This window comes from Argiope bruennichi, chromosome 9 (genome assembly GCF_947563725.1).
Source record: "Argiope bruennichi chromosome 9, qqArgBrue1.1, whole genome shotgun sequence".
Lineage (NCBI taxonomy): Eukaryota > Metazoa > Arthropoda > Arachnida > Araneae > Araneidae > Argiope > Argiope bruennichi.
The window spans coordinates 123006010-123027678 of NC_079159.1; the positions used below are offsets into that span (position 1 = coordinate 123006010).

The 21669-nt window shown below is 32.3% G+C and overlaps 1 protein-coding gene across 1 annotated transcript in view; it reads left to right on the forward strand.

Moving 5' to 3' along the window:
* The window catches only part of LOC129984704 (neural-cadherin-like), a 287446-nt gene that overhangs the window by 23060 nt on the left and 242717 nt on the right, over positions 1-21669 (forward strand). Inside the window, exon 3 of the mRNA XM_056094645.1 lies at positions 21021-21212. Coding sequence (XP_055950620.1) covers positions 21021-21212 — 192 coding nt within the window. The remainder of the gene's footprint in view (positions 1-21020; positions 21213-21669) is intronic.

A 21669-nucleotide genomic window follows, 5' to 3' on the forward strand; every position in this document is an offset into this window, starting at 1 on the left:
TTCATGTTGAATGATTAAATATTGATTTTTTTTTATTAGAATTTCTGTGTGTTAAATTTTTTTTTGTGATGAAATATTCTTAGTGGTTTTGACTGAAATTTAAGTTTCTTGTTTCAGATATCATTTTCTGTTAATTTTTGGGCTGTTTCGAAACCCAATTCCACTTAAAAACTGCTGAGTAAGCGTGTCTGGTCAAATGGGTTTAAATGTTCAGTGTAGATGCTTCGAAAACGAAGTGTCACTATTCAAAATTACAAAATTCGTACTAAAACTGGCCGTCGTGTTGCGGTACGTAGGTTGCTTGCTCGTATCGAGAGAATTGCAGTCTCGGGTATCTTTAGAAGAACAATTACCTCTTCTGTCCTGCTTCACTGACGGATCAGTCACGCGCATCTAAATATTTCGGAAAACCATATTTTGTATCTCTGAAAGATGCTTCCTCCATCCGGTTAATACCATTTACTCGGCTTTCTTCGGAATGGAGAGTGAATGACTTTCGGATCCGATTCAAGGGTCGTCTCCTCTTTATTACTTCTTGATATATGAAGAAAACGATTTGTAAGTTTAAAATATCCACCTTCGAAAAGCTAATGATATGCATGCTTAGATTTCTCTGATAATCTGAAAAAAATATTTTAGTCTTTTTGTCTTTGTTTACGATAATTTAAGATACGACTGAAATTTAATTTCTACGTTTTGCACTTTTGGCGTAGATTTATATTTTGGACGAAATTTGTTTCTCTTTCTGTAAAAAGGCCGATCTGGAATGAACTATTAGTCAGACGTTTCAGTATGGCAGTATTTATAAGTCTGTACGTTAATAGTTTGTTTGTATGTGAAGATAATAACTAAAAAGCGCGATAACATTGATGGATGAAGTTTAATTCACTGTCCCATCCCGTGTCAAATTTCTGATGCAGTCGAGCTATGAGGAGATATCCCAAATGAATATTTGCATTTCTTCACTAAATTTCATTTCATAGAACGCTTCATATTATCTAAACACCGAGAGTAGCATAGTGCGCAGAATATAACCACTTATTTCTTTTTGCGTATTTTATCCTTTCAACTATCTGCATCGACATTTAATGAGTGTAGTATCTGTACGTAATACTCTCTCACTTTCTAGCAAATATCATTTGATGTTTGGGCGTTTCTCCATTGAGGAACTTCACCGAGTGATGTGAGGTCGGTCTGTGTTGATCTTCGACGACCCGTCTTGAAATTTAAATCGCATACCTGCTTATATAAATATGAATGTTTTGTGAATCATAGGCAAGAAATTGAACTGTCAAACAGCTACTTGATGTTAATAGTATTCAAGATCATTTTAAGGTAGTGATTGTGAGCAATAAAAATCACAACTCGCATTTGCAAAGCCGTAGTTTCCGAATTTCGGCATGTCCGATCATTATCGTTTAAAGATGCTGCGAGTTTTACTTACTTTTAATTGCAATTAAATTTAGGACTTATGGTGATATCGAAATTGAACTTTTAATTGTCATCATAACATTTTGTTGTACTAATTTATAAGTTATGTAAGCTGACTGATTTGTATGCTTTGTTGAAATAATGCACTCAAGCATTCTTATGATCAAAATGGAAGTGGAAATATTATGGAAAAGTGAATTAAACCTAAAACAATAACTTTAAAAGATAATATAATTTTTCATAAAGGCAATAAACAAGCAGAGTTTAATCAGTTATCGAAGGTAATTTCTCAGCATTGCGTAAGTAATAATCCATTAATGAACCAGACCATAATTTAAAGGCATCAAAATTTGACATGAAATAGATTGCAAGTTTCTATTTCAACATATTTATTAAAATACCCAAAAAATATATAATAGTTATACATAATACACGTCAGTGTTTATTACAATTTAAAATTTTGAGTGCCTAAATATAATAAATGCAGGCAAGTATGGCGTGTCTCCATGCTTACTGCAGCTGAATGTAGCATTTCGACACTCCACCAAATTGGCTAGGGAGCCCGGTGCACCCAAGACTTAAGTATCCTCACAACCAAAAATCTACCGAGAGTCAAAATTGTGTTCGTGAAGGCAGGCCACTTAATTATTTCGACTCGGTCTTCAATGAAAATTTCTAACTGAAACGTTCTGACTTCTTATGCAAAGTGTGGTAGAGCACCATCCTGCATGAAGGCGATAATAGATAATGATATCTTTCGTGAAATGCTGGCACAGCATGGTCATATAACATAACATTCTGCTCTGCAATGATTGTGCAGGTTTACCAGCCTGATACAGGACGGCACTCTTCAAAAAAGAAAAGGTACCGAATGAAAGATACAGAGAAACCATGCCGAATTGTCACACAAGAGGAATGCAGAGGCTTGGTCAGGTACTCGCAAGGGGTTGACGTCGCATGTTTTTGTTTTGTATTTTTTTTGTGCATCACCATGTAGTGAAAAGCTGATATTATCTGTCCACTTAGGAACTATCGGGAGTCACGTTCCATTTGGGCTAGTGCCCATGTACCAAAATTTAGCCTTTCATGTGTATAGTATGCCGGTAATAACTGTTTAAGTGTTTGAATGTTGTACAGCATACTAATTCCAGATCCCGTTCAAAATAAGTCGAATCGATGATTCCAAAATCCGCATTATTCTCCCTTTTTCACGAGTACAACTACTAACTGTTGAAAATATTAGCTGTCATTAATCTTTGTGAAATAGTTGGCCGCCATAAGCGGCTAATATTTTGCAAAGTTTATTAACATAAAATATATTTTAGGTGAATGAATTCTTCAAGAACATGATGCAAAAAATGAAACGCATGATTCATTGTAAAAAATAATCGCAAGACAGATAGTTATTTTATGGATAAACTGGTTTAAAAATTTATGGAATTTGGATTCATTTTATTTCTAGGGTAATATAACAAATGTGCCATCTGGCAACTGAAAGAGACTGTAAAGTTCGAGTGGAAGTGTGAGTCAGGGGGGATGTTGAGTGATGGCAAGCATCCTGTCATGACTGACTCTAGGGCAGCACCATTATTTTGTTCAGAGAGAAATGTGGGGATTTTCTACTGATTAGGTAAAACGGAAGTGTTTCAATCTAACCTAACTTCTACGTCAGTAACTCTTACGTTATGTATGAAGATCATTAAAAAATGTCTATTTGGAATTAAGAGATGTGAATGCTTTTGATTTCAAAGATGGTGTTATTGAACTGTACTAATGTCAGATTTAAATGCGATTTTATTTGAAATTTATGGTACTATTTATAGTAAAAGTGAGATGCTGAAAAAAAAATTAAGGCCCATATAAAAAATATAGTCTAGATATTTCATCCATTTTAACCAAATCGATGGTTTTATTTCTATTTCTTAATTAATTTGAAAATAGCATACTTTACTTACAAACGTATCCTATAATAGCATGTGCATGTATCATTTTATTTGTTAAGGCAGGATTTTCCTGATGAACAGATATGTATTTTCTGTTTATTCTATTAATAAACACTCATTGAAACATTTTGCTTTAGAGAAAAATATGATTTGATTAAAAAAAATATCATGTATTTCAGCGCCAGTATGCGATTTTTAAAATATATGTATATATGTTATTGGTATCTGGTGGTATTAAATGCATAAATCTGACAATTAAATTATGGAGAAATCTGAAAATCCGATCTGCACAGATGAAAAATAAATTTTTGTGTTAAAGTACATATTTCCCAATTAAAAAATTCAAATTAATTCAATTTTGTTGAAATTACATTTTAATTTAGTAAGTCATTGTTATTATTATTAATTTACAGAAAAAAAATCAATGAAATAATATTAAACAATTTTGAATACATGTATATTTAGCCTTCACATCTGTATTACTGAAATATTTAATTTGGTTTAACTATATTATTCAATGAGTGTTAAATCAGTTATTATCAAACTTTGCTTATGAAGCAGTTACATAAGTTTGTTTATCCTGCGATAAGAATGTATTTTAATCCGAACATATTTTGATGGTCTCTTTTCTTTTAATTTGTTTTGCATTTTTTTAATAAATTACTCAAAGTGAGAGCCTAATTCATGTCTTGATGAAAACAAGAGTTAACAGTCACTGTGTACTCTAAATTTGCATATTAATTTCTGAAAGTATCATACGCAATTGTTTTTTGAAAATGGTAAATGTACTTAAAAAAAAATTTGAAGAATTACGATTTAAAGTGACACCATTTATGATTTATAATCAAAAATGATTCCGGCTTCTTTAATAACATTCTCATACATTTTTGTTATTGTTAGCTCCGCGCCTTTTGAGTTTTCTTTGATCTGCTAATGTGTATGAATACACAAGTATTTAATGGTATATATAAAAAGCAGCAAAATTTTTTGGTTTGAGATGCAAATGTTAGTTTTTATTAATGATAATAATTTAATATTTTTATTTACTGATAAAATTTATAAATTTAGAATCTTATGGTGATATTTTATAATTCTAAAAACATTGATAAGAATTTGATCATTATAAAATTGGAATACATCTAAATAATCAATATTAGTTGAATTTTTTTGAAGATAAAATATAAATACTAGAAGGAACGATTTAATTCATCAATGTTTAGCACAGACATATAAAATAAATGTTAGTTTTAAATTTATCAACTGTATTATTAATTAGCCATCTTTGACAGCTAGCTGATTTGTCAAAATATTGCTTATCTTTAATTTGAGTTAAATTTCTTAGTCATGACGTAATGTTCGTGATTTATATCCATGTCAAAATACTTTTAAGCATCTGATTATCACAGGCATCAGAGTCATGGTATTTTAATAATCCTACATATGCTCTGTTCATTGTGTACATGAATTTTCTTCCTGGATATCAGTCCCATGACATCATGCCATTTAAAGTATGATTGTCTGGAACATCTCTCTTCTAACTTTGAGAATACTGTAACTTCACTTTTGTGAATTACCATAGATATACGATAGTTTCTTTCAACTTTAGTTAAATTCAACAATAAAAGAAAATCGCAGATTAAATATTTGATGAAACAATGAAAATAGTTTTCATCCTTAGGGCAGGAATTTAAACTATTGTTAAAAATTAAACAAAAGTTCAAAAAAATCCTCTTAAATTCATGAAAAATTGTATAATTATTAAGTTGGTGTTTGTAAAAATACAAATTTTGAAATGTTGTTAGAATTAGTTATGTGCTATAATATTTTCAGAAATTAAATTTTTTAATTTTTAATTAATTAAAAATTTTACTTTAAAAAATTGTTCCGACATGCACATTCTCGTACTCCAAAGTATGTATGTGCCAAATTTGATACTATAGGTCAAACGATCTAGCTTGTAAAAAGTCAACGCACATACAGTCATCCTTATCGTTATTATAGGAGAAATTATCCTTAAAAAAATAGAAAAAAAAAAGTGATGAATTTTGTGCTTCCCTCTTTTCTAACAGTGAAAATGATTTATGTATGTAAATATATAATGTATTAAAAGAAAAAGGATAAATATTTATTTTAAATAAAACGATACATAGTTGCATAAAAAAACCAATGAAAGATAGACAAAAAATAAATTTTCAAAATATTGGTCTTTTTTTTTAAAAATCTAAACTAAATTTTATTTAAGATATATATTAGCTTATGTTTTACTGCCTGAAGTATACCAGTAAGATTTCAAAGGACACTGTAAAAAAAATTACTTCTCTTCAAATTATATTAACTATTTCAGTTAGGTTAAAAATATGTAAATGGAAACAGGAAAAATTAGTGTTTATATTTATTTAATTGTTCAAAGTCTATTGTTTAAAAGCTCAAATCTATAGTGGACATAGGTTCAAAATTTGAGGACTGATGGCTTAAGAAATGAAAAAAGTTATGAATTAATGTGAAAGCCAAACCAATATGAATAAATATGAAAATTATAAGAAGGCTGAAGAAAATATTTTGTAAATATGTTTTCAAATTTATTTTTTTATGTAATGCTTATTAAAATATCAAAAATTTACAAATTAAACATAATTCTCCATTTTACACATATATGTATATTTAGTACACACACACACACACATGTATATTTAGACTTTTAAAAACAATGCATTTTATTTAAAAACAATTAAATCTTGAATTTGAATTCCCCTATCTTGACTTTTTGGCACGTGTTCTTATCGTTAAGTACTTTCTTCCCTATTATTCTCCCCCCCCCCCAAATGAGTGTTTTTCCTTCTGCTGCATGCATTGATTTTTTCTTAACGCTTTCGCATACAATGACGAGTCCGACTTGCATATCGAATTACTAAATTTTTAATTTTTAATCTGCAATTAAGTGAAAATATGCAATATAAAATGCAAAAATTACTTAAACGTTTCAAAACTTTCAGTGTTCTTATATAATTCTAGCAATTAAAATATTAATAATTTTTTTAATGTTGGAAGTGTCGTCTAATTAGTTAAATAAGTAAATTCGTATGTCAAGGGGTTATGGATATTCTATGAATAATATTTTAACCTTCATTTTATCAAGACTGTTATCCAAAAATTATTAAAAATTTAAGAGAATTATATTGTTTTTGTCATGAAGAGTAATTGGGGGAAAAAATGAAGGTATATAATATGTTTAATATAATAAGATTACTAAAAACAGATATTTTACTGTTAAACAATCTTAATTTACATCGATACAGTTTATTTACTCTGCTGATTTACAGTCATTCATAGTAAAATAAATTCATAACTATTCATCAGCCAATTCATATACAATATAAAAGCTTCAGTTTTCTTAGTATTTCCTCTGACAAGTGATCGAAATAGTGATTGCAAATAATTTTTTTTTGAAAGAAAGAAGAGAACAGTTGACAAAAATGCAGCGTCTCATTCATTTACAAGTTTGTTGATTATTTTGCTAAATATAGCCGAAATTATAAACTGAATGAACAACATTTGAATCAGATGTCTGAAAATCAACGGACTTAACATCGTCGGCATCCATCGCATTGTGTTCTTAATCCGCTGACCACTAATAGTCAGCAAATTCCGATAGTTTATTTACCAGCCATCTTGTTGATTATACTGCCATACTGCCAAAAGCTGTACAAATTATGAGCTGGATGAATAATATTTGGATCAGATGTGTGACAGTGTTGCCGACTTTGGGTCGTCGACATTCGTCCTAAAATTTTCGGCGAAATGAGACATCTTAGTGTCTTGTCACCTGATCGATTATTTTGCCAAATGTAGTCAGATCGCTTAAACCGTTATTTGGATACTTCGATTGTTTACAGCATATTAACTTTAAAATGGTTTTCAAACTATCATATTCGTTAATGTCCAGTTCTGAAAAGGTGAAAAATTTTGACGACGGAATTCTGTACTCTCGCCTACGGTGGTGTGTGTGGAGGTGGGCCATGGCTCCCCTGCTAGCGCCGTCTCTGTGACGTGTCCCGTAGAATGATAAATAAAATAGTGTTAATAATCATTTACAGTTTCCATCCCCCTTCTTATAAATTAAAAGTCAGCCTGAATCGGACTTGGGATTCCTTTCTATTTTCAAGAAATTCGTTGACCTCGTCGCTCGCTATGCTTTGTTACCAGCATTCCCAGAAGAGGTGAGAAAGACCGCCGTGTGTATCGGAGTGATAGGTAGAGTCCAGTTCGTTGAACACTCTCCGTTAGACTATTTGTCCTTGGAAGTACTGGTGCGTGCAGCGGGATTTAATAATACGACGCACTGGCCTCGCCCCTATTTCAGACTTTTCATTTGGTTGGCAGCGCTATTCATAATCGTTTTGTTCGTTCAAATAATACCTATCTCATTAATTTATTATTTTTTACTTAGAAATAATTCGCAATGTTGTGGAAGCATTTGAGTGAATAAAAGTTTCTACAAATGCTTATCGTATTTTTCGAATCTCAAAAGTTATCGACTTTTATGTGTGCTTTAAATGGAGTGTCAGCTTCCATCTTTTCCAGAGAGGAATGATTTGCTTGAATTAGCTTCTAGGATGTATTACAAAATTCAGTTTTTAAAAATTTTTATTTAAGAAACGCAACAGTGCATTATTTTGTTTTATTTTACGGTGACTTGTTTGTAAGATGTCGCTTTCGGAATCGGGTTCTTCAGGTTCAAAATCCAATTCTACCAAAAACATGAGAACTGGTGCACATTAATACCCAAAACACACATATGCAGTTTATGGTGGATAAGCGTTCATTGTAACTTCGACGCGTATGCACATTGATAATAAGTGGGTAAAGTACCTGTGTCTAGTTGAATGCCGATTTCCTTCTGATCTCTGGAATATTGGGCAACCTACTTGGCACTTTTGCATCGTTGGGGAGGAAGGTGTGTATATTACTAAAGTGTGCTTCCGTCACTGCTTGCTTCTTCGACAGTGAGTCGCCACACAGTTTGATTGTGTGTGCTAGGCTAGGTGATCTGTGTGCGGCGATTTCTTTCTTCCTGATTCCTATCCAGCACAGAAAGATAAAAAGTGACCAACTAATATTTTTAGTTCGCCTATAAAACTTTATTAGGAGGAGATATTTTCTGCCTTCGAATTGATTTTGGAAAATGCACATTTTGATGATTATTGAAATTATGTTCGACTTCGGCTGGCATCTGTTTTCCCACATCCATATATTTAAAATAGTTTGCGAAATCAAAATATACTGGGTCCCTAGCTGCAAACTCTACACCGATTTCGCCAATTTTCATTTCATATGAAAGCTTATGACATCTGGTCTATTTATCGTCATCCTTTTTCGATTTATACATACATAGATAAACAGTTGTTTGTATTTAAAACAATAAGAAAACCCCAAAGAACCAGCCACCCAGCATAAACCACTGATGTGATTTTACCAGATTTGATACTCTGCTTTCGTTTATCTATTTTTGAGAAATCCTCCAAACGCTAATGCTTTTTCAGTGTTAGTGGGGAACCCAATCAACCCAATCTTATCAGCTGGACCGATTCTGCTAATCTGTGTTTCCACTTGGATAGATAATTTATTAAAATGCTCTACCATTGTTATGCAGTCATAATTTTAAATAGTATTTTCTTTCTTTCTTTTTTCCTAATGAATTGCATTTCACCAGAATGGAACTTGACGGTATGAGTGCAATCAATATGGACGGCTGGTATGAATAATAGTAATTGAGTCAGATACGTCAAATTTGATAAATGACATCTTATGGCAACAAAATTATTTTATGCACGGACAGTGATACTTGATTCTGATTGCTTGGCTATTGCCTAGCGACGGCGGGTATCTCTAAGATTCCTTATTAAAAATCATACACATCTCTTCTATTATTAAATTTTGAAAAATGAATAATAATGACTTGAAAAAAACTGCACGGAAATGAAGTGGCCATATTGCAAAACCATTCTTCATTTTCAGAATCTGTATGCTCATTCAAAATTCTCCCCATTTAAACTTTTCGCTTCTTCTTAATTCTTTCATCTTTTTTCGCATCTTATTATGTCATCATTTTCTTTTTTTTCTCTTGCTTCTGTATTCTGTATCAAGATGATAAACTCATATCAAAATTTACGAAAGGCCGAACGCCTCACAAACCGTTTCCGCTACGCACTGACTGTGTTGACATAATAAGGCCTACCATTAGAACCATGTTTAGCAAAAAACCTTTTTCTTTCTTTTTTTTTTTAATAATTTTATATTATTAATTACGGGGTGCGTAGCGTCATCAAAAATACTTAAAAAATGTTTTAAAACAAAGGAAGACCTTAAAACGCACTTCATTTTCTCGAGAACCGCGAAGAAAGTTTTTCATTTTGACGTAGAGTACGATCATTCGAAATCATAAATAAGTGCTTGGTTACCGTGTATGTATCGACAAAAGGGGAGAATTCGAAAAAATGTGAAATAGATCCAACACAGAGATGCAACTGAATGAGCCTCCCTTTTGTATTGCCGTTTATTGGAATACTGGAATAGCTTTCAGAAGAAGCAGTACGAAATGCGTAAAATCAACTGAAAATTTTTTTCAATAAAAATTATACATTATTATAAAACTGAAAATGTCCTTTGCTGCAAGTTTACGTGCGCATACATGTGCAAAGGTGCTTAATTTTTTTGGTTATGGTGTTTAAAAAGTATTTTATTTTTGTCGCAATTTCACGCTACGCGCCGGAGTTAATGTTTGTCTTCTTCAGACTCATGCCGTAACTTTTTAACATTGAATTACGTGAAGAAATAAGTATTCAAGTGCTGTTTTGCAAATACAAATATGACGGATAAGATGTACCGGAAGTTCCATTCTTTGTTTTCACGGTATCATTTTCTCGCTCTCCTTTTTTCATCCTCTTGCCGAAAATAAATCGATGTCGAAATTGAGCTAAGAGGAAAAGATTATATTTTCCCTGCCAGGGAGATCGAATATTTAACCTGCCGGTTATCAGCAGGACAGAATTTCCAATGAACCGGTCTTGAAATCATAGTTGTTTCTAACTTTTATAATTTCTTGCCTATTAAAAAAAATATATATATCAGATTAGCTAGCTTTTGATATTACCATATAATTATCAAATTAGGTCTGTAATCTGTTGATAAAATTTGGAACTTCTCCAGATTTTCATAGCAAAATCGTTCTTGATGACGTAGTTCGAGAATATGTTGACTGTTTTGAGATTTGAACTGTGAAAGAGCCCTTTGAGAGTAATCTATCTCTAGTTTGGTTTCTCAAGTTGCGTGTGAGAGGGGGAAACTGGTTGTTGGATGATTTCATATTAATATGCTAATGATTGCATTGGGACTTCTCGAGTGGAAACAATTTGAATCTTGTATGCACAAGGGCGGCTATAGAATCGAGATCCTCCTTTTTTAGTGTATCACTCACTCCATTTTGCGTGCAATATATAAACCCATCCACAAACGAATGCAAATTTTTTTCGATTTTTCACGCGAAAGGCAGGAAAACAAGGAGAGGAATTCTCCCTATTTGCTGTGTTTCGCCTCTGACCTATTTTTCTTCCGTTGTGTGTGTGCATTGACTATGCACTTTTCTTTTTCTTTATTTCTGTCTTCCATCATAGAGTATTGAACTAAGAAAAGTACTGTAAACAATGCAGCACCCAGCAATGTTTTTTTTTTAAAAAAATTCGCTAGATGAAATTTGAAATTGCATTATAAAAAAAAAATGAGAAAAAAAAAGGATGTTAAATATAAAAAAATCATTTAAAAATATAGAAAAATTTTGCATTCAAAATGATTTGTTCTCCTCTTTTCTTTACTGACAAATGTTGAATAGTCTGAAAGGAAATGCTATCAAAAATTCTGCAACCCCAATATTACTCCTGTTTAAAATTGTAAAAAATGTCCCTGTTTGAATACAATACACGAAAAACTAATGAATACCAAATATAGCTGTGCGATCCTGGGAGAGGCGAACCGACTTTCTGAAGAAGCGTCAGTTAATGCATTCACATTGAAAAGTGCCAAAACTAAGTAGAGGCGGTACCGTAACTTGCAAGCATGGTACTCTTTCTCAGATTCGAAATATGCCTACTACTACTATTAGACAGGATATTATATTGGCAAAATGTACGACTTTGAGACATCTCCATCCGGGAACGCGTTTCGCCGCTTTATTTAATAGTCTTCCGTATCATTTAGATATGTTTGCAAAATTATATGACATTAAATAATTGTTTGTATCTCGTTGCTGAATAAGCAGGACAGTTCTTCTCAATATTTCTGATTTTACATTTTTTTTGGGGGGGGGACGAGATTTTTTTGCGATTAATAATAATAATTTGTGATTAATCCCTTCGTCTATCTGGTATCAGCACGAAGCCACTTGTTTATGCTTGATAGAAGGGGGAGGGGATCGGAAACATTCATTGCCAGTTGCAAAAAATGTATTTCCCTCTTCCTCTTTTGGTATTTTGAAAATTGAGATCCGTGCTCTGTTTGTTGGGCGACGATCTTCATTTAATATTGATTCTGAAGTGTTGAAATTTCCAAAACTTTAATTTAGGTTTCGATTTCGCTAGTGAAAAAAATCACTCCAAAATTTCACTTTTTCAAACTTGAAATATCTCCATATGTTTTCTGCAATTTTTAAAGTGCCGAATCTGTTTTAAAAGTATGGGCATATATATTCAATTCCTACCTTATTAGTTGATTTTCTTTTAAATTTCATTTTCACATGACTTGTTACCAGAGAATCTGGATTCATAAATTAAACACACGTTTGTCCAAAAATATCTTTTTATGAGAGGGTCGCTTCAATACATAAAGCAAAAACGGATTTTTTTTTCCCTGTGAAAGAAGAATAAACTAATAAATTTGTAACTGCGGTAATGTATTGATTATTAATTTATAACGCTTCTTTATCATATAAAAAACTAATTACGTGTTTATAATGTAGGAGAAATTAATAGCTGTAATCTCGGTAAAAAAATGCCTACATTGTTTAAATATATATAAAAAAATGTATTATGTGTTCTGTGCATGAAGCCTAATGGCCTATGGAGCCTAATGTCCCAGTGGAGAATTAAAGCTTAAACCATAATTGTATAAGATTATTTTTTGTGAATTCAAATCGTGTAAAAAAACATTTTCGCGTTGATCTGTGCTCTTTTTCAGTCATTTAGCGAAATACCCGCCACCCAATTCCACGGATGGTCGGAAATGAGTTGCGGTTGAGAAATTTCCAATATCTCCTCGGCATAGACTTTCGGAGACGCCACTCCCTCTGAGAAACTTTCTCTCTGCGTCTTCGTCTGACTCATGTTAAGAAAATGCGAATTGACAGGTGTGCGGGACGGGGATGCTCAGTGAACTGTTGTGCGGAATCTCTTACAGTGAGGGAAAATATGGCAGAAAACGTCATTGGGGGATCGTGCCGGCCCCCCCGGAAAAAGTAATTTTGACACAGACTGTTGTGTTTCTACTTTGTCGTATAAGATGCTGCGAAATTCTGATAAAAAAAAAATTCGGCCTCGAAGATGCCGATGAATTTCTAAGTCCGGGTGTAAAAGCAACATTTTCGAACTGTCGAAATCGATTAATTCCACAAGGAAAAATGATAATGCACATTTTTTTAAAAAATTCCGTTTAAAATATAGATTTAAATAAACAGTGTCGAAAATTGCCCATCTTATCTTGTTAACAGGGCAACTTAAGAGAGTAATTTTGATTGGATTTTAACCGACTTGGAATGTGTTTTAAGGAGAATAAATATCTTGTATTAATTCGTAAATGAGCTATCCAGCTCAAAGAGGATGGAAATGGCGTGGAGTTGAAATTTTCATTTCTCTGTAGCATCTTGAGGATAGAAAAATTAATCAAATAGCCGAATTAGCGTCTCATTAAGACGAAAAACTTTTATACGAAATTTTTTTTTGATAGTTGCAATTCTTTAGAAGTTAAAGGCCGAAAAGTGAATTTCAATTCCTAACCTCAATTTTCATTATTTGTCTGCTTTGGAAGGCGGGGGGGGGGGCACACACCTAGTTTTATTTCTTTTCCTTACTTTGAAATTGTTTAATAACTTGAAAATTAATTAAATAAATATAGTAGAGCAATTTATTGGCAATATTATGTCAAAATGATCCATTTTAAAAAATTCTAGAATCTGTTCTCATTTTATTTTTGTGATGTATTTTGTATGACTTTGGAAGCGACAGTGTGTATATATTTGTTTTGTTTTAATTTCATTTTTTAAATTAAGACAAATTATTTTCTGAGATTGTATTTTCATCGTGAAAATATACATTAAAGCGAAATATCACAATCGCGCGTCACAAAAAAAAATCACTTTAACCGTTAAGATTAATCATTTAAAATCTGGCAGGGTTTGTCTCGTTTATAGTAAAGAGACTTCATTAAATACAATTAAATACTATCGAAAATATATAATCAATATTTTCCCGTTTAAAAAAATATTTATCATGATACTGCCTTGTATAATCTACTAATTTACTAAACGGAGTCCAGTTACTTGCCGAAGTGTAAAAGGGTCGAATTTTGTACTATATTTTGCAATATTTATTATATGCATAGTAATTTTTTTATCTAATTTGTTATCTATATACAATATTGTATATATAATATTTGCTTTAATAATACAATAAAACTAATCAAGAAAATATTGAATAATTTTTTACCATTTCAAAAAAAGGGGGGGGGGAGATACTAATAAATCCGTGTAGTAATTGAGTGGTGTTTTGAATAGAACTTATTTAATCTCCATAATCAATTTATTTTTTGCTTTGTAAATTTAAAATTCTTGTTAATACTTTACTCTAACTTTTTCGATAAATCCGCGCCCGGTAAAATTAAAGTCTGCACCATTTTTTTTAGTCCGACGCCGGTCATTTAAAAGAGCACTGCTTCCCAGCATTAATCTAAGTCCCGTTTGTACGATATTCTAGAGCACGCCAATAGCCCCCCCCCCCATTTCCACGCACCTTCTCCACCACTGAGGGACAAGGGGAGGAATGGAAATGGACTGAATAAATTGGAATAAATAAATTTGTTGGATATCCACTTTTGACCGATTTGTCACATCGTCGAACTATTTAGGAGTGCCAAGATTTCATTGACGTGGAGTGATTGGACAGGAATAAGGTTTAAATAAAAAGGGATCGTAAAAAATAGATTTATTTTAACGTATTCGAAGCGGAAAAATGAAGCATGGTCTTTCATTTTTCCGCTTTGAGCTAAAGTAAAATGATTTGTGACAGGGTTGAATTGTGCGTAAATTACTGCTTAATAAGGATTTTTTTTTTGGTTGTATTGAAACTGTTTCCATTGCTATATGTATCGTAAGCTAGTACCTCTTGCGCTATTTCTGTAGGATTTATGACTGATATTTTCGGAAAATTTGGTAATGATGGATTTTTTTTTTTGGACGTATAGCTTGATCGTTGTCAATTTTAAATCTTTCAATATATACTTTATTTGTAATGTTTGGAGACATTTTGGAAATGAGTCTTACCGTCTGTTCTATAGTGTTCCAAATTTCCTGGTTCTAGAGACTTCTTTCTCTGTTGTTGATGTAATTTTTTTTACTTTAAGGAGGTAGGAAACGCGGGTGTACGGCTCCAAGGAAGACGTGAGCCTTAACGTAACCACCTGGTATACGCAATAAACATTTCAGAAGAATTGTCTTGCGGTCCGTACTTCCTTGTGGCAATTTCGTCTTTTTAAGTAGCACAAATATGAACGAAATCTCCTCGAAATACCTTCAAGGTGGCATTCTTATATCCCATATGGAACTCGTTGAGTTTTCTCCCCTGTTCTTCGTATGATGATCTTCATCGAATGTAACTATCAGAAACTAACGCTCAATTAAGTTACGTTTAATTTAAATTGTTGTGAAAATTTAAGTTGCAAAGGATTTGTTCGTGTTTTTATTATTGTAAAGAGTTATTTAACATCCAAGTATATCAGATTTCTATACCCCCTTTGCAAGTGACATGAAAACTCGAAAAGTTCTTTTGTTCTACTTTTTGTGCTTATTATTATTTTTTTTTTACTTGGCTATATACAGATATTATCAAGTAATGGTGGTCATCTCGTTTAATGATTTAATTCTCGTTTAATGGTGTTTCTCAATGACAACTCGATATTACTATTTATCTATTATCTACACTGCATTTACTTCTCTTCTGTGCCCACATTACCGCGGATTTTCTTCAAAATACTTTGGTAACGTTCACGGCTTGGGAGTCCTCTTCCCCATAGCCCCTGCTCATTCATTCCTGGCTTACTTCCTCCTGTTTTCACATAACTTTTTAAGTTCTTACTAAGAAACTAGAGCGCTAATTCTTTTAAGCTTTTTGTAATTTACCTTGCATTGCACCCTGCTTATAAAATGACCTATCTTTGGAGAGGTGTAATTTTGGAAAACGTTTTTTCTCGTGTTGGAAATTTAAAAATGTGCGCACTTTAGTGATTACCACTATTATAAGTGATTTAATAACATTAATTAATTTATATTTTTATCCGTACCTATTTCTTCACCAATAAGTGGATTCGCTGAACAAAAGGAAGAATAGAATCGAAACACTGTGCCTCTTAATACATTATTGAAAGTGCATTTTAAAATGTACTGTTTTTAGTTTGGAGAGCAAAACAAAACGAGAAATATTTACAAAATAGATTTACATGGATTATCTCGTATACTATGTATCGGAGTGGAAAGTTCTGTAATCATCGCAAAATTCAATTACTAAATGTTGAGAAATTTTTTTTGTAATTACCGTTGTGTTGATATTCCCAGAGTTAAATCTGTTTTCTTTATTTTCTTCAAAGATGCCCGCAGCAGAGACCGACAGTGTGAAATTACAAATAAAATAAAAATGGAACTTTCAGAGAGGTATGAAATAACAAGACATATCCTTTATACCAAAATCATGAGCATTTCAAGATTCATTGTTGTATTTATAGGTTGATGTGGGTTAATTTCGCGTTGCTTAAATTCTCTGATGGAAATTATTTTGTCCTTTTAAGTTTATTCGTTCATTCAACTTTCTCTGTTTGATCTTTTTATGAAATCCATCTTGGATCTGGGTTTATTTTTTAACGCTTCTTTTGCGATGAAAAGAACAGTTTTAAAATTTGCATTTATTACTTTTTAGATTTTCCTGCTCCTTATAAACAGGTGGAATATGGAAGATTGTGGAATTGCGTGAAGATAAACTTACAGCACGTGTACCTTTCATGATTTAAAAATTAACCGATTAATTCTTTTCTTCTTGTGGAGTGGGAAATTTATTTCTCATAATGTTGAGGCATTCGATCGGGGTAGTTTTAAAAGTAAGATGAGGGATAAAATTTTGAATGAGGTTTTATTGGTTATTATAATTTTAACTGACCATTTTTATCTTAAAATTATCTAAAAGCTAAAAGTTGTCGGAATTTCTTGCATACATTTCAAACTTTAGTTAGATATTTTAAATTCAAAATGAATCGAAATTTTAAGTTTTGATCAATAAACTTCACAGTTTAACACATAAGTTAATCACATCCCTATAAAATTACTTTTTGAACTCTTAGTAATTCCGTTTTTTTCTTCTCTCACAAAGCTAACAGCATAACTGATGCTATAGTTTTGCCACTCATTTGCTGTTGGAATGTTCGGTAGGCGGTTTCGATGTGAAGTCAGCTTTTGCAATAAAACTCTTAATTCAAAAAATTATATTTACATATCAAAAATATATAATTTTGAAGCTATGTTTGCGTACTTTTGTTTCATATTTGATGTAATAAATCGTATTATTATTTTGATATAATATTAGGAATTTGTAAGCGTAATTTATAAACGGTGGCGAAATAGCATTATAAAAACGTTAGCGGTAAAATAGTATTTTTAATAAGACATTTTTAAACTGGAATTCATTTCTATAAACTAACCATCTTTGGCGACCAGTTTGTCCGCCCTATTGACTTTTTAAATTATTAAATGTTAAGGTAGAATGCATACTTTAAAAAAAAATTTACCTTGTTATTAAAAAAAAAAACGAGTTATTAAGTGAAAAGAAATGATGATACGTGCAAATTAAAAATATATATATTTATACTACAAAATAAAAACGGAAGTAAAAATCCTACTTCGAAATTAATGTAAAAAAAAAAAAAAAAGCCCATCTTAACACTGGCAAAACATCCCATCTTAAATTTACTTTCGCGCTAGATTAGATTTTGATGTTGGTTTCTTGATTTCTTTTACACCATTTTTCCTACGACTGTTGAGTCATATCCAGAACATTTCAAATAATATTTTGCAGCTTTAAGAATTAACAAAGCACTGAATTAATTGCTGTTAAAAATCTGCAAAGCGCCGGCGTCCTGGCATAGTGGTAGGGCGTCCGTGATCTGGGCGTCCTGGGTTCGAGTCCCGATTTGGGCATGGTTGTTCTCTTTGTGTTCTCTCTGTGAGGTGCGTGAATGAGCCCCCCTGTACAAAGGGGTTGTGCAAGCGAGTGTGTGTGCTATCTTCATTTGAGCAAGAAGTCAGACTTCTTTACCCTCAGGAGCTACTGCGCAAACATTGACTTAAAAATAGTCACAGGACAAAAAATTATCCTCGTGGTTTATGAATGAAGCCACATTCATGCTACTCTATACGAGAGGAAAATGTTGTCTATTTTATAAATTCGGGTAATTGCGAAATCTTTGCAGACTCAAATTATTTTCCTCCTCTTAATGGACATTTCTTCGAAACTTTCATTTCTCGACTTTTTTTTCCCCGCATGTATTTTTGGTTTCTGTACGTGTTTGAAAAGCTAAAAGATGTTTTCGAAAAACAGTTTTCCACAAAATGAAACCACTGTCATTTCAAACATAGCATTTCACTACGTGTTTAAAACTTCGATTTAATATATTGGCTGAATACGATACCATTCAGCTTTTTCATTGGCCGGGAAATTTCTTTTGCAGCAGACTAAGCACGCTGATCATCTTTTCAAGTTCCCTGCCGTTTATTTTCCACCGTGTAAAATACTACAACAGGTTTCTTTTTTTTCTCTCGATACCCGCTGCTGAAGACGCTGTTGTGGGGTCATCAGCCGGCTCTCTTCTTTGTTTTCAACGAGAGGCTGACCTTGTTGAGACTGTCTTATGCATCAATCGTGTGAAATGTTTTGATACATTTTGCTGCCTTTGGTTGTTTGGTGCCAAATGTTTGTTTTTCCAAATGTGTTACATGCATGCTCTGATTTATGAACATTTTGAATTATCAGTTCTTTTTGTCTTCAATACAATTTCTTAATAATAAAAAGATGTGGAACTCCCCATTATTGCACTTTTATTAATCGAAAATGTCTTTATATCGAACATAAAAAATGAAAAGTCTTTGATTTTCAAAAGCGAAACAGTTTTTGTATATCGTTGTTTTGTTTATACAACAAGAGTATTCGCATTAAAAAGTTATGCGTGTATCCCCGCAACCCCCAATAGACATCTATCTATGTCTATCGGGGGCTGTGGTACCCCTGGCAACTAAGAAAGCGACCATTAATTTCTTTCATAAAGAATTAAATATTCTTTCAACTCTTATTACCTGTAGAGCCGACTGACTGTCTTCTGCACTAAAACTCAGATGCATATTTCGGCATTTATTTTAAATATTAACATTCATCAGATAGACAACTGAGTGCTCTTTCCCCGTAAGGCAAAATTTCTCTTGGAGCGAGAAGATTCTATAAATTATCAGTCAAGACTTTAATACTAATGCGACGAATAAATCTTCGTTTCTGAAAGTTTCTCATCATTTGCTTCGGATTGTGATTGTGCTATTGTTTAAAATTAAGTACCATCCATCGGCCAAATACCATAATTAAATACCATTCATCGGTTTTAAAATCCATCGGTCGTTTTCCATCTTTGGAGCAGGAAAAAAATCATGCAAGAATGCCTCCATTCGAAAGGCGAAGAAAAGGACAGGACAAGTATTGTTTGTTAACGGATTCTAAAACTGTTCGTCTTTTTGCGCATACTTTAGGATGAGTTTATTTGACAAAATAGGGTTTGAGCGGAAAGATGAAAGGAGGAGATGTTTTCATTTAACAATCAAATAATTCCAGAAATGTCACATCCTTCCGCTTCTCACCCCTTAGTTAGATAGAATCGTCAAAAAGCGGTTGTCTCAAGAACGATCAGCTTTTACTTTTTCTATTTACTTTGTCCATTTTTTATGCGTGCGAGTGTGCTTACTGGTGATATTGGTGATACAATATTGACTTAATGTGAACTCGCTTTAATAGTGTAATGCTCATGCTGTGGTTTGATTTTAAAAAAAACAAACGATATTTTATTTATTGAAATTTTGTATGTGAGGATTAATATTTCAATGAGATCGTACAGACTGAAGAGTTTTATTGATACTGTTTTTTTAATTAAAAAATCATTAACATTGCATATAAGGATTTTTTTTTTCTAATTAGGGTAAGAAATGTTCATTTTACGTTTGCAATATACACATACTTTGAATTTTTACATGCAAATTATTGATGTTAAAGTCGTGTTATTTTATTTATATTATTATTAAGCACAACTTTACCTCTAATAATTGTGTTCATGAATCTTTTTAACGGAGACAATCCATAATATCATAGGGCTATTAAAAACGTAAATATCCTGTTTATATATCTTCTGAATTTTCAATATTGTAACTTAACTCTTTTATCAGTCTTGTAAACTGCACTGACACAGATATTAAACAGAATCTGTAATTTTTAACAGCAGAAAATCAAATTAAATATTTGATGAAGCAAAGGAAACAGTTTAAATTTCAGAGCACCAATGTAATTTATTGTTAGAAATTATGTCAAGAAATATTTTTGATAAATTGTCAAAATTGAACAAAATTTCCAATGATTATTAAATTGGTATCGTTAAAAAGAATTTTTTTTATGTTTTAAAACGGTGTAAAATACATTTTTGCGCAGTAATATTTTCGGATGTTATCGCGGGAAAATATAGCCTAATTTTTCTAAATTCTAATTAAAATTGCAAAATAAATAAATAAAATTAAAAATAAAAAACCACTTTCAGTCGCACCTTCTTATCCTCCAAGGTATATACGCCAAATTTAGTAGCTGTAGATCTAACGGTCTGACCTGTGTGGACACTACCACTGCCGCCACAACCAACACACACACACACACACACACACACACACACACACACACACACACACACACACACACACACACACACACACACACACACACACACACACACACACACGCAAGTACGTACGCAACATCTTTATTATGTACGAGTACCTGCATACAACATTATATATTTATGCATGTACGTAATATGCTGCAGGCATTCAAATGTACTTGGACTACATGCATTTGTTGGATAGGCATGTCATTATATATATATGTCCACAAATTTTTAGCTAAATATTTAGAACATTATTGCCTTTAGAAAATTTTCGATTGTGTGTAAAAGTGTTGGGCATTTTAAAATATCTATAAAGCATTGTCAAACGGAATCTGTATTTTGTAATCGTGAACTGTGATGAAATTGAAATTTTTATTTTTTCAGAACCTGATCGTCAGCGGATCATCATCCATGTGCAGGATGCCAACGATGAGAACCCGTACTTCATCAACCGCCCCATGCCGATGCAAGCAGTGGTGCAGCTGAATGCGCCGGCCGGCACCTCAGTATTTAAATTGCAAGCTCGGGATCCGGACTTGGATAGCAATATTCATTATTACTTAGTCAGAGACAGAAGTAGGCATAGTTGTTTTTCTCCCCTTCCAAATCCTATTTCAGCCTTTCAATTGTATTGACGATTTGAATTATTGATTATTGGAATTTACTTTTAATGTTTATTCACATCGATAATCGGCGACTCCTCCCCCTTCTACACATGCGAAAAGTGTTGCTTGAAATTTGCATCAGATTTCCATTATTAATGTAAATGATTACTACTCAGAATGAATCCCTTTCAGTTAAACAAAAGATGAATCAATATTCTTTTTATGCTAATAGCTACAGAAACTCTAATAATAGCCACCTTCCGTGACAGCTGTTACCCATCATACACATAACAATAATTTAGCCATGTCAATTAACTTTTGTCAACTGTATTTTACCATAACAAATTAAAAATATTTTAAAGCATTCCTGCACAATAAACATAGAGCTACTAACTTATTAGCTATGCATGCATTCGAACAAAAAAATT